This window comes from Athene cunicularia (assembly GCF_003259725.1).
Source record: "Athene cunicularia isolate RWA chromosome 1 unlocalized genomic scaffold, athCun1 chr1_part1, whole genome shotgun sequence".
Classification (NCBI taxonomy): domain Eukaryota; kingdom Metazoa; phylum Chordata; class Aves; order Strigiformes; family Strigidae; genus Athene; species Athene cunicularia.
Window position 1 is genome coordinate 30942870 of NW_020799091.1, and position 14475 is coordinate 30957344.

At 35.4% G+C, this 14475-nt stretch overlaps 1 protein-coding gene across 1 annotated transcript in view; it reads left to right on the forward strand.

The window, feature by feature from the left end:
* The window catches only part of CCDC122 (coiled-coil domain containing 122), a 38028-nt gene extending 29544 nt beyond the window's left edge, over positions 1-8484 (forward strand). The window contains exons 3-6 of the mRNA XM_026856455.1: positions 484-616; positions 2843-3241; positions 4381-4497; positions 7063-8484. Of these exons, the coding sequence (XP_026712256.1) occupies positions 503-616; positions 2843-3241; positions 4381-4497; positions 7063-7227 (795 nt within the window). The 5' untranslated portion in view covers positions 484-502 and the 3' untranslated portion in view covers positions 7228-8484. The remainder of the gene's footprint in view (positions 1-483; positions 617-2842; positions 3242-4380; positions 4498-7062) is intronic.
* Positions 8485-14475: the final 5991 nt, after the last annotated feature.

Here is a 14475-nt window from a genome sequence, read left to right on the forward strand (position 1 = left end):
GGGGGGGGGATCTTTACAGTTACACTAGTTTGTGACTTTAAATGTGACAGCTTTCTCAACATTATTTTACATTAAGCATAGTTTAACAGTTACTATAGTAGACAGTTGCAGTATGGTAACTGCAATAATATAAATTTTCAGAATAAATATGAATGCATGCTCTCATGCATTTAAGATGCTCTTAAGATGCTTTTAAGAGCTATGACTATATTTATAAACTGAGGATCTGACCTGTTGAGAAGCCAGAAGAACATTGCAATATTTCATTTTATAAAACTCTGCATGAAACTGTTCTAATTCTTGATCATTTGCTTTGAGCATCCACCCATCAGTAACCTGTTCTTGATAATAAAAAATGAACCAAATGGAATAATGTTTTGATCGGGAATCCCATAGGAAAGGCTTAAATATTGTCTCTTTCGTTAACAGTAATTAAATATAATGGTGATAAAACAATGAACTTTTTTTTTTATGCCCTTACAGTTCTGCATTTTTGCCTAAAATGGCCAAGCAAAATTCTCCATCACTAACTGAAGTTGTAAAACAAGTTGCAGAGCAGCAACATTCACAAGCATCCGAGATAGAAAAAAACAAGACAGTTCTTTTCCAATTGCAGGTAATAAATCTTGTTTGGAATAGTACAATTAATTTAACTTTTTAATTTGATGAAGAAGTGTTCCTGTGAACAGGAGAAGCTGATGGTACTTCACTTTTTCTGGGTGTTTACATTTAAGTATAAGGCAGCTGTTCTGTTCCTCCGTTTGTGCCATCAGGCTTAGCAAAACCTGTGTATGTGTATTGTAAGGCAAAAACCCCAGAAAACACTGAGATAGAAAACTCACAACAACTCAATACAAAGTTAGAAATCTTTGAATTTTTCATAGTGATTTCCTGAGAAATTAATGGGAAAAAAAGGATTTTAAAAGCATGCTTTTTGGCAGATTTTCAGCAGATTCTAATTTTTCCTTAGCATCTTTTTCAAAAATACTTTTTTTCAGTGTGTTTGAAGTGGTTGTCCAAATAGTCATTAAATACTGTTTTTATTTAGTAAAATTTGGTAGAACACTGAATACATTAGTTTTCGTGAAAACTATGTAATAATTTCTGTTCTAATCTCTCACAGAAATTATTGTGATTTAAATTATTATTTAAACTTTGAGATCAAATTTCTATTGAGAGTTACATTTAAGTCTGAGGAAAGACAGCAGCATTCAGGCATTTTTGAGCATGTGATAATGCAAACGGAAACAGTACAGTTCCAATTATCGTATGTGTGAATAACTCTACAACTGAAGTAATTGAGGTTTAAAATTTTGTACAAAGCTAACTCCTCTGAAGGAGCAGTGAAAACTTTTATTGCTTAGGAATGTCAGTTGATTGGTCACACCTTACAAGAACCTTTTTTCTAATTATATACCATCCCCAAAATAGTATGATGATGCTGTAACAGTTTATGTGATCAAACAGTTTAAAATGTTTTTTAAAAAACCCACAAAACTTTAGAGGCCTAGGTAATTAAGTTAGCTTATTTATTTTCTTCCACACTTTTTCTTTTTTCTTTCAATAAAGCCCAAACCCTAGGAACCTCCATACAAACATTAGTGTTAGCAGAACAGCAAAGTTAAATGATTAGGAACATAAGGTCAGAATGCAGAACTGCTTTTTCATCTTCTATTCCCAGGTGTGCTGGTCACAAGAAGACATGGAAAACAGTAATTCCCTCTTCTAAATTGAAGATCTTTGCCATTTTGCTTTCCTGTCCTCAGTAAATGGTGGCTGGCGGTGATACAAATTCTCCTAAAACTGTAGCCCGAGATTTCCAAATTAGAAGTTACGCAGAAACATTTTGTTCTTAACAGTTAATAATGTCTTAATTTGTTCAAGACGTTGAGTTAGAGATTTCATAGCACTTCTAATGCTTCCATTAGGGAAAAGATAATAGGTGACATAAATCACAATGCTAATTCTCTCACTTAATGCACTACTGTTGGCTGTTGCTTTGGGTGGGATTCATCATAGCTAGCTTACATCACCTACAAGTCAGATGTTAAGCCTGTGTTAGTCATCCAAGCTCCCTTGGTAGTTGTCAAAGACTTAAACATTTCTGAGGCAGCAATTCAGCCCTCCCATCTTAGATTTATGTGTAGAAATGGTGCTTAGGGACATGGTTTAGTGGTGTACTTGGCAGACTGAGGTTTATGGTTGGACTTGATTTTAAAGTCTTTTACAATTTAAATGATTCTATGATTTCATATGATGGTTGAAGTACTATGTCCTGGAGTTGTTCATTTCTCAGTGAGAAGATGTAGAGACCTTTTTAGGAGTAGATGCCTATTAGAGGGTTAAAAATAGCTGGGATTAATCCTACTGTCAAATACTACTGTGATGAAGGTGGGATTAAAAGGTTCAGTAGGGCAGTCTAGTTAAACTTCATCACCCCAAATGCCCATCTGTGTGTTTGTGTGGGTTTGTAAGTGGTTTTTTGGCATCATTAGTTACTTTTAGTCCGATCAGTACTTAATGAGATTTCATCTCTAAACAAACATTAGGATTGGGTTTGATCTGTCACATCCTATGTGTCTGGCAAATATGGGGACTTCAATTGCGAGAATACTTTATTTCATATTTTAGATTCAATCTAAGGGGAGAAGTCTAAAACAGCATTCTTGCATTGTGCCTCTAAGGTGATGGTTGTAGGAAATAGAACTCTAATTATCTTCCATTCAAGCCACATTGAACAAGTGAAAAAGAAGACTGTTCAATAAATATAAACTACAGTGTTTAACTAGATAGCTAGTATCCTATAAAAATGCTCTTAAGTGAACACTGAAATCTTTTACAGGCAAAGTTTCAGGAACTAGAAAAAGAAATGAATTCTATTCTGTTAGAAACTAAGATGACGGAAAGGGAAATATATCTGAAAGATGATGCCATAGAAGTGACAAAATATCACTGTGAAAATCTGGAAGCCCAAGTCAGAGCCCTATATTCTGAAAATTTAAAGTTGAGGCATGATGCAGAAACAGTACAAGAAGAGTTTGAGATGACATTTGCAAGAAATAATAAATATCGTGAAAAAATAAAGGCTCATCAACATCTCTTTTGGGAGATGGAAAGTAAAATGCCACTTATGGTTGAGCTTGCTAAAAGGAAAGCTGCTGTTAAAGACTTAAAGACAAAGAAAGAGAATTTAATGCGTGATTTCCAAAATCCAGACGGATCTGTTATAAAACATATGCAGGTACTGTATTTTATCTTTGATTCTTTTCCTTTTGCATGAAATAATTTTGGCATAGTTTAGTTAGGGTGATTATTTTTTCTAATATGTTTACGGTTCATGAGGGTCTGACTACAGAGAATGTAGGTAATTTATAATGCTATATTGAAGAAATTTTGACTTCAGTATGCAGTAAAAAAACCTCATCAGCCATTGTTATTTGTATTTATTGTAAAAGTCAGGTTCATTCTATGTGATCAAGTGAACTCAGCTATGAAAAAAATTAGAGAGCTGTAGATCACACTATATCATTGCCAAACTATTTGTGGGCTTCTTTGCGTTGTTGAGTAAACTTACATGGACACTTTCAGAATTCAGTGGAACATTGCCATGTTCTTACATTTTTCATGTAAGAGCACAGTATTCTTTCAACTTCGCTGTCAGGTGACAAACTGCAGTTGAGCTGCTTGTCAACAGGAAGTAGATTTGATGAGACAGTGACAGCAAGGAGAGAGGAAAAATATATTTATTTTGGTATTCCAGTCTAACACTTGTTTTTATTTGACTGTAACTGCAAAACTTATTAAAAATTACCATGTAGAATTTTTCATCACAAAACTTTACCAAGACATGAACAAACACAAGTATGAAGTTGAAATGAACTCACAGATTTTAACTCCGATGCTACTTGCATTATTGAAAATCTGGTGTTACTCTATTCACGTAAATTGATGAAAATTTGGTTGTACAAGGAAATCTTTAAATACTGATAAATAAACACTGATCAACATTGTATTTCCCTATGAGAAAGAAATATCTGTCTCAAATATTATATTAAGTATTCTTTGATTACATTTTAAACAAAATTAAGACCACTGAAATGTGGTCAGATTCCTGTATTGTTGTAGTTGTTTGTGTATTTCAGATCAATAGTATATCTTCTGAAGTATCTAAAGCCATGTTATAATTTATTTTAATTATTAATTTATTTACATTAATAAACTATTAATGTAATTATTAACAATTATAATGTGATTTTTTTTATTATAGCTCTTGATCTCATATCAGGGAAGACAGTCTGTTAAAATGTAACATTTTTATTAAGTTTAATAGATGTACTGTACAACTTTTGAAGGAGAGGATTTCTGTATCCTGACTTACAGGAAGAAATTACACTTTTAAAAAGGGAAATCACAACATTGAAAGAGTTCATCAATAAAAAAACAGATTTGCTGGAAGAAGAGAAAAAAATGCATGCTAAGCTTAGAAAAGAAATTGAGGTGAGTGATTCAAATCAAATATAATTACAGTTCTCCTGAAAGAATGTAGATAGTGCAAATGAATTTTGAAGTACTTTATACACAGTTGCTGGCCTTACATTATTCAGGTATATAAAGTAACAGTAAATTAGTGATACTGATAGTCTTTCTAAAATTCAGAACCAAATTGCTATCATGAGAAAATTGAAGTTAAGAACATTTTTTCTTAAGCCTTTTAATAAGGAGTTGAGCTGAGAACTTTTGGAATGATACCCAGAAAAGAAAGAGGTCGCTGAACAGCAGTAAAGCAAAAAACAGAGGTTTTTATTTCTGTAATACTTCTGAAATACTTTAAATTTCACTGCTGACTTATTATTCATGACTTCTCTCCTGATTCCTGATAACTCATCAGTGGGAGAATCAATTGCACCAAGAAAATGGACTTCCTATGAATCTCCCTAATTTGAGCTGACATTAAATTAGGGATAACACAGCAGCTTCAAATTAGCTGCCAAGATAAAATTCTGATAAATAGTTAAAACCTTCTCTTTTTAAATAATGGAACTATATTTTACATCTTGCTCCTTACTAAAATACTTTGTATATCTAGATAGTTTTTAGTTTGGAAGTTTCATGTCATTTATCTTGTTAGTTCAAATAAATGCTACAAAATTTAATGAGCAAAGCTCGATAATATAAAGATTAACTGATCTAGGGTTAGCTCTGTTACCCATTGTAAAATGTAGGAGGAAAAAAGAATCATTTTTCATGTGATAGGGAACAGAGAATTTTTAAACTGAAAAGCAAAACACAGCCACTTTAGAATAGGTCTGTGCTATTAGGCATTTGAGAAAATATTTTATTATCAAGGCAACATCCTCCTAAGAAAGATCTTTAAACTCAAAGTGAAATTTGGCAGCCTAAAAATAATGTTCCATTATTGGAATCAAATTAATTAAATAATGAAGGTTAAGATCTTCTTCAATTGTTTGGATTGCATGAATTTTATGTCTCAGAAGGAAACGGGATTAAAAATGGAATCTTTCAGGCTATCATTTTCTATTAAGAGCTCTCTGGAAGACAGTCTGATTTTTAATATAAAAACTGACAGTGGACAAGCAGAGACATTAATACCCAGCAGTCCTCAGCACAACTCGGGAAAGAATACTTGAACCAAGCGTGAGAATAAAGTGAGATACTAGACACATGGATTGTGCTGCAGTGGTAGGATTAATCTCCTGACTGCCAACACCTGAATGTGGTTGTTTGAATACAGGGGGCTACACGTGAATCAGATAGTTACCCATTATGGTCACTGGAGGTGTAGTCAGTCCAGTTGATGTATCCTAGAGATCAATTCAATTGGCCATCTGTAGGGGTTTACAGTAAGGTGAGCTGCATAATCTGTTCTTTCTAGACTTGTAGTATGCATTGCCTAGATTTCTGTTGCTCAAAACAGGAATGCAGACATGCAGGTCATACATGCAGCTCTGAATCTGCAGATAATACTGATCATAGATATTTCATTGTTGTACAACACAGGCCTAGTTCAGATCCTGCAAGCACTCAGTCAGGTGAGTGAATCTGACAGCATCCCTTGAAAAGTTGTGAAGGGTTATGGTGGAGAGCCAGGCAACTTGAAGAAAGACAACCCTTCACCAGTAAAAGAAGGCAGTGTAATTTATAAAACATTTTTGAGGAAGTTACTTAGTTATACATGAAATTTAGGCAGTAAGACTCACAGGAAGTCACTGGCAATGCTGTAGTTATGCAGCTGTACTCCATCATGTGTATGTTAAACACAGTGTAATAATGTTTCAATAAGCAGACATGAGAATAATTATACGCTACCACTCATATGTTTTTCAAACTCGGGTAAGTAAGCCCAAATTTTCATGAAGTGAATACCTGTTATTTTCATTTTTATTATAATTAATGTTTCATGCATTTACACTTGATAATGCAAATCTCCAGAGAGTTGTCTGCCACAGCCATTATTCACATAAGGCAGCAATGAGGACAAAATTGGTACAGTACTGCACTGCCACAGTATTGTCTTTCTAAGAAAAACGTAACTTTTTAAATGCAGTGCAACAGTGAAGATGCCACTACAGCCATCTAGGAGACCTCATTTGTGTTCTAATTTATACCCAAACACACTTGTCAAAGGCTGAAAATTTCTTCCTTTGTCTGCTCTCACTCTGGAGCTTGAAAACCTCCATGTACAAAATGTTGCTGCAGCTTTGAGATGCTGACTCTTTGGGTGGGATTTGCTTTGTTAAATTTTAGACATCTACAGAGCAGGTGATACCCACATTGAAGTCATCACTTAAGCTCTTAATAGGACAGAGCTTTTTTTTCCCTTAATGGGAAAAAGAGGCACATTTCATATTGTCCTAAAGCAGGTATCTAAGTCAGATGAATTGCTTCCTAGATGCCTGTGTCTCTTCAGTAGCTATAAAGTGAACATGGAATGATTTGGTCAAATGACAGAATCTACACTTAGAGTTAGGTGAGCTGAACCCACCTCTGTAAATAGTTTTGCTTGAAATACATTTTGAAGTGAATCTTATTCTATTTTATTAGGTACAGAATAAAAGATATGATGCTATTCTAAAACGTTTGCATTGCCAACTGAAGAAACTCCATTCAAATAAAAGACAATGGTACTGGAACATTCAGCAGTTGGAGAAGAAAGCAGCAGAACTAAGAAAGCGTCTTGGAATTATGGAGGTACAAAGTAGCATATAAACCAAACCTAGCAAAGCTACAGTGTGGGTAATCTTTTCCAGGTGGAGGAGCTTTTTTTCTGGAAATACTGCAAATTAGTAAATAGCCTGATAGCTGGGCCAGGGCTCAGTAATGTCTTTCTTTTTAAAGTTTTTCTCCCTTTCATTCTGTGGCCTAAACTAGGCTGTGCTGAATCTGTAATGCTTTGGAATTACTTTTTTTTTTTTTTTTTTCCCTTTTTACTGTAGCCAGCGGCTGTTCAGGAAGAAAGTTATTAGCATTTACAGGCATTTTCAAAATATGTACCTGTTTTATCTAAAAAGTAATTTGAAGTCAACCAAATAAGATTTTAGAAGTTCCTTTTTATTTGATTAGATCTCTGAAGATTGAGATCTACATTGTTTTTCTTACAGAGAAATATCAGTGGTATCAGTGTGTATTTGCATTCTTGGGATACCACAATTTGAGATCTTTTATCCACATCCCTTATTATTTCAACCTACTAAGGAACTCCAAAAGCTCTGTTGGCCTGGTTTTTGCTGTGTGGGAAATTCATACAGATGATGTTATGGCCTGTTTGCCCTGTATCTGCCAGGACGTTCTAGTGTGGGGTCAAGGAGGACATAGGTTGTCCAGCTATAAAAGGCTTAGAAACAAATATTCTCAGAACGGGGTTTCAAATAATCTGACTTCAACTGCTCTAATATGTGTTAGCAAAGGGGAATGGGTAGGTAAAGAGAGGACTGAATCTGGACAACTTTTAAAATGGAATAACTGACCCTCTAGAAATAGAAATTAATTACAGATGACTGATTACAGAGGAATTTACTGTGTAGAGGATCTTAACTAACTAGTATTAGCCATCCAACATCTAATGTTCAGTAAGATGATTCTTAACATAAATGACAACCCATTAAATATTCTTGTTAAAACAGTAGTGAAAACTAGACACTTTTCTTTGCCTTCTTTTTATTATGTGCTTGGCATTTGAGGAATTTACCATACTTCATTCTTACACTTAAGGTAATAGTTCTGACTGGACATCACCTGTAACATCATCTGTTCTATGGAAGTAACTTTTTATTAGAGGTGTTGTCTCGAATAATTTAGATTTATCTGGTGAATATAAAAGATTTAAGCAAATTGAGTATTAACTGGAAAATGTTAGACTGTCTATACATTGTTAGCTTAGGAAAGAAAAACTTAAAATGCAGTACAATTATTACTTGTGTTAGAACATTTGTATGTTAATGTATATTTACATTTCCCTTAATATGTTATTTCACTTAATATAAAGTTATTTTAAACAATGTGCTGCCTCATGAAGGCTCTCTCTCAACGTTGTTAGACTCTCCAAGTTTGTTTGGCTTGGTCTTTTTCCTTTGCAGTATTATCAACCAGGCTTCTTTCCTTAAAAGAACAATGTAGAAATGAAAACCTCAATATCCTATGCTGTAGTAACAGTAATGTGATACAAATAATTTGCTGGGTTAAAACTTTTCTAACCTAATTTATTTTAAAAGAAGACAGACAACTTAAAACTAATCTTAACTACCTTTCTGTTCTGAAGTGACTCACACATCCCTTCAAGAGATCTCAGCTATCCAAGTTGTATTCCTTAATTTTTCTCTGTGTAAAACTTGCTTTTTCAATATACATATTTAAATAGACTGAGTTTATCTCAATTGTATCTCAATCTGGTTAACTACAAAGGATTCCCCTACATCTGGTAATAGCTGAACTCTGTATCAGAAAGAGCCCTAGGCACTTGTAATTCTCTCCAGTTTACATCCTGTTTTTTTTCTGAGAAGCAACGCAGCTGTGCAGGCCAGAAGGGAACTGCTGCATGGTTTAGCTGTAGCCCCATGTGAAATGGTGGGAGTTTTGGAAACTAAAGTACTCCTCAGCTTCTCAGCTTTCCTGCCAACAAAATGTAGCTGTAGTTTAATTAAATAATTTAACTGTGCATCTCTGTGCTATGTATAACTGTTCTGATCTCATATGATTAAAAAAATTACACTAAAACTAATTTTATCTTTAATTCCATATCAAATAAAAATACTAGCATTGGTCTTAATACCAAGACCTGTAGAGTCCCACTATGAATGCCCTCTTCATATGTTGGAGCTTCTTTAACAATTATCTGTGAAAATGTGTTAGCCAGTCCTTAATCCATTTTACTTAGGCTTTGCTGACTCTATGGAGTATGAACTCTTTAATACAAATGATGTTTAGCACAAAGTCCACCATGTTGCAAAAAGTCTGTTTCAGCTCTGAAATAATTTGTTATAAGGACTCTGATTGTTATTGTTATCCTGCATCACTGTCCTAGTTAAACACCATGATTATTATCTCTCTTCCCACATAAACACACTATTTGTGTGTTTAACTCAACTGCCTTGATACCTGAGCTGATTCATCTCTAATCTTTGAAGCTTTGATTGTCCTCAGTCCCCACCAAGGTTGTGGAAGTTCAGTCACTCAGTACACCTGAAATCTTCATTCAGTTTTTTCATGTGCTAAACACCAGTTTTACAGGATCAAATACATTTTTCATGCTTCTGATTAAACAGAATTTTGTACCATACAGTATTTAGATATTTTCCCATGAACAGCATTTTAAATTTAGCATTTAATATCTAACAGATAATAAATATAAAGAAAGGCATAAACATTTTACTAGTGAATTGCAGTTAATTGGGAGAAAACTTCATCTGGGAAAAAACTCAGCTGAAAGAAGGAAATATAAAAAACTGTCAGTATTCTGTACAACATATGAATAAAGAAACGTCTGAGCTTTTAATAAGATGTCTAATTCCAGAAAATCCTGGCAACCTGCTGAGGCAGATTTTCCTTGGTACAGTGTTGAACATTAGTAGGTTGATCTCAGGGAATTTTTTTTTTCTCTTAGCAAGCAAGCATAGACAGTAGGAGAATGATTTATGATTTGCAGGGAATAACACAGCGAATGCACTTTTTGTTCTTTACATAAGGCTCTCCCAGCTCCTGCTGGAGAAGCATGCTGCCAAACCCGTATCAGTCATTTCTGACGATGGGTGTGGGGCTAAAGAAGGAACTCTGGCTTCAGCGCTCTGCAGGCAACAGAAAGAGGAGTGACTGCCTGCTCTGAGCAGCAAAACAGACAGCAAGCAGCAACAGACATGTAAAGAAAGAGTGTGCAACAACTTACCAACCAACGAGTCCTACTCACTGCTTAGCAAAAATCTGAAGCACAGGAAACTGGATTTATTCCAACAACATAGTGTCAATGAGTAGGAACATATTAGGGGAACTCCACACTATACAGGGAAACAATACAGCCGTTGGGTCACCCCATGTGATGCAGCAAATGTACTGATGGCTGTTAAAGGGAAGGATTTCCTCATGCTGTGGGCTGAGGCCCCACATGAATCCCTTTCACGTGACCCAACAACCTGAGGTGCTGAAGCAGAGGAGATACATCAGGTAACACAGATGTATCTGCTAAGATCTTTGCTCTCATCAAGGCTACATGCGATACACAACAGAAGAAGGGAAGGTGGCTTGGGAATAGATGCCAACATTATGCTGCTTTGCCTCTGTTGCAGGGTTTAGTGTGGCCCTCAGGAGAGTTACTCGCCAAGAGCCATGTGCATGAGTGTGACAGTACTGTGTGCTATTCTACTATGGTTCATACACAGTGCTTCAGAGGAAAAAGAAATCGTGGCCACGCTGTTCATTAATGGTATGTCATGCTGTTGTGAGTGAAAAAAACCAAACTTTCAGAACTCTTACACAATTTTCGGAAATGCATGAATATATCATTATCAAAGTAATTATTAGATCCTTTGTTAAATTGCAGCTGCAACATGCAGCTCTGAGTCATGCTGAGGCAGTGACTTCTTGAGGAATTCCAAGCAGTACTGAAACATTTTCCTTTTAATTGTCTACTTTGCAGGAGGCAAATGTTTTTTCAGGGGCAGGGTCAAGGCAGTGCAATGAACTGCCTCAGAAATGTGGATCAAACAAAACCAATTCACAGCCTGCTTGCCGAACCACACTCAATTCTTCCACTGATTTTTTTCTAGCATTTAGAGGAAGTAACATGTTGTGACCTAACAAAACAAAGAAAAATAATAAACCACAAACTGAAAAGTTCAAAGCAAGATAAACAAAGAAAATTTCTACCCTCCCTACCCTCAAAAAGAAAGATAATTGCACTGCACATTCCCCACATGGATGAAAGGAGACAGAAGAGATAGCTTTATCATGTCACTAAATATAATTCTGGTTGAAAATGTTTTCTACAATAATGAGCAAAGGACAATGCTCTGTATTGAACAGAGATTTCTCCTGTTAGGAAATTACATGAGTGTTTTTACACTTAGCTTTTTAATTTAACATAGGCTAGTTTCACATAATTCAATTATCTCTAAATATTTCCAAAAGAAGCAAACTTCTTAATCTCTCATTTTGTTATAAATAGCATATGATATACTCAATATTTATTGACTAAATGTCGTCTAAATGCTTCGATATTCTTCTATCATTTACACATTATATTAATTAATGTAATATATCACTTGCAGTGGAATCACCATCCCTGGAGGTGTTCAAAAGACGTGTAGATGTGGCACCTGGGGACATGGTTTAGTGGTGGACTTAGCAGTTGTAGGTTTACGATTGGACTCGATGATATTAAAGGTCCTTTCCATCCTAAATGATTCTATGAAGACTTTTCTGGAGTGGAACTAGCACCAACAGTTTGAAATGCAGTTGCTTTTTTCCCCACTGACAATAAAGTCTAATAGTTCCCTCTAGTGGTGAAATATCTTTTTACATGGTAAAGGCACCTTTCATGCTTGTTGGGGTTTGAAGATCGATACTTATCGTGAGAATAGTTAATATTTCTACAGAACATGATGACTAGTCCTAAATTCTATTTAATTTCTCGAAAGGAAGGACGAAGAGGAGATGCTGAGTATTCTACCCTTACAACTGCAAACAGCAACTGAAAGATTTATTTATTCTTAATTACTGAGCTGTTTTTAAAAGAGGAAAAATTTGGCAAATTTCCTCAGACCTTCTGTTCTATTCTGAGATATAATGCAAATTCCACTACAAATATAACTTCTCATTTTTTTTCTTAAAAATCATTTAAAAAATTATTTTGTGAACTAATAGCAGACTTTTACAAAATTTCCTCAGGTCACTTTCTTCTTAGTAAGAACTATTCTGTTTAAGGTCATTGGCTTCCTGCTTTTTGCTGAAAAATATATTTCAAAAAGATTAGGTCAGACTTATCGCTGACTAAAACTTATGATAGCTGGTAGTTATGGATTTACAACATATTATATAAACCTGTGTTTTCAGGCTTCTTAAATAACTCAGCCTGGGCTGAATCTTCTGGCCTGAAGCAGCAGCTCTGTCTCAAGGTCAGTCTTCTGGAAAGCTTAAACATAAGGTATGAATGTCACTGCTTGAGGCTCCCAATATACTTGACAGGAGAAAGGCATCCCGCAGCCGGTTCAGTTCTTGCATGCCTTATGGCAGTCTGGCTCTTTCCAGTCACAACAAAGGAATCCTAGAGCAACTACCCATAATTTAAAAGACTCAATTAAATGCCTATTTTGTGTGAGATAAGCCCAGAAATAGCACAGCCAGTCTGTTGTCTACCCCTATCTAAAGGTTTATTTTATGGCTATGTGCTCTGGAGCAAAGCATTGAACTTTGGCAGGGGCTTTTGAGGGGACAGAGAGGATAGTTTCAGGCTAAAACCCATGTAATTACCTACTTTTATCACCTTTCTCTTTTTTGGTATTGGCATAGAATTTTAATCGATTGAATCCTGACTTTACAACATTCGTATAAATTTACATCAGTAGTCCAGCAGCCTTCTCAACGAACTTGAATAAAAGTTATCTGGGCCTTGTGGTTAAAATTTTACCCTCGGGTTTTGTCACCTCTCTCCCAGTTACTGAAGGATTTGAATGCCCTGCTCCAGTGCAGTACAAATACACTATCTGCCTTTTGTGCATCTTTACTAAAATTATTACCATCTCTCAAATTATGAGTTCATACCATTGCTGAGACTTCTTTAATTACTAATGCATTTGTATTAGGTTAACTGATGCAGTTGGAAAAAGCAAGCAAACATTTTGACAGAGGACAGCTTGAGTATCTCAAGTTTTTTTCCCAGTTACATCTGTTGGTTCTTCCTTTATAGTCATGGAGAGAAATACACACTTCTAGGGAATGTTTCATCTGAACTGCTTTATATAGTTGCATTAGGATGACAGGAATTGTGCCTTAAAAAGTAATTTTTCTCCCAGTTGTAAAGGGAGTGAATGGTCACTAGGTCAGATGTAAGTAACTATATCCTGATGTTTAAAGTTAGGTAAGATATATCCAAGTCCTACGACCTTAAGCTTCAACAGTCACAACAGCATTATTAGTAAATGCTCAAAATTTCCTTTTTTTTTTTTTTTTTTTTTTTCCCCTTTTATTGTCTTATTGCTGGCCGTATTTTTTTCTTTGTATTTCTCTAGCTTTTCCTATTGATTTCCTGAGCTGTAAGCTTGTCATTTATGTACTACATTCAATGTCATGTTTTCCATATGTTACACTGGGCAGCAGTGGGATGTTAGTTCTAACAGCTATTTCCATTTGCCAGTGAGCCAGAGCAGACCTTTAGCTAAAGATTTCCTCTTTCTTCTTGGAGTACTCTTTGATTTTTAATCATCTTTTTAGTTTCTCTCATAGAACTCCCATTTTTCATTTGCTTTTTTCTATCTGCTTCTCCCCAGCCAACTTCACTCACAATTTTCATCAACGACAGGAAATTCACCATTTTGCAGCATCAGCTACTGTGCAGGGTATTCATGTTGCCTGTCTCGGACACCGATTTAGAATTTAGTAACTCACATTCCGGTGATGTCTTGCCCTTTGCATTGACTATGGAGGGCATCTGGATGGGAAGAAATCTGCATTTTGGATAACTAACATGAGGTGAGATGAAACATCATAGGGCTCTAAGATAGGTGGCATGACTTGCCTTCTAGCAGTGCCTATTTCCCTCCGTTGCCTTCAGAAGGACTCAAGGGCAACTAGTTCTAAACTCATTGTAGATGACTAAAATTACATGACATAAATCCCATCTATCCTCTCCAGTTATCCCTCACCGAGTCCAGGCCAGGAATTAATACAGCTCTATCCATCACAGTGAGACCATAATTGAGTTACCCTGTATTGAGAGCAGTAATACTTTCTGTGTTAAAGGATCACAAGGAA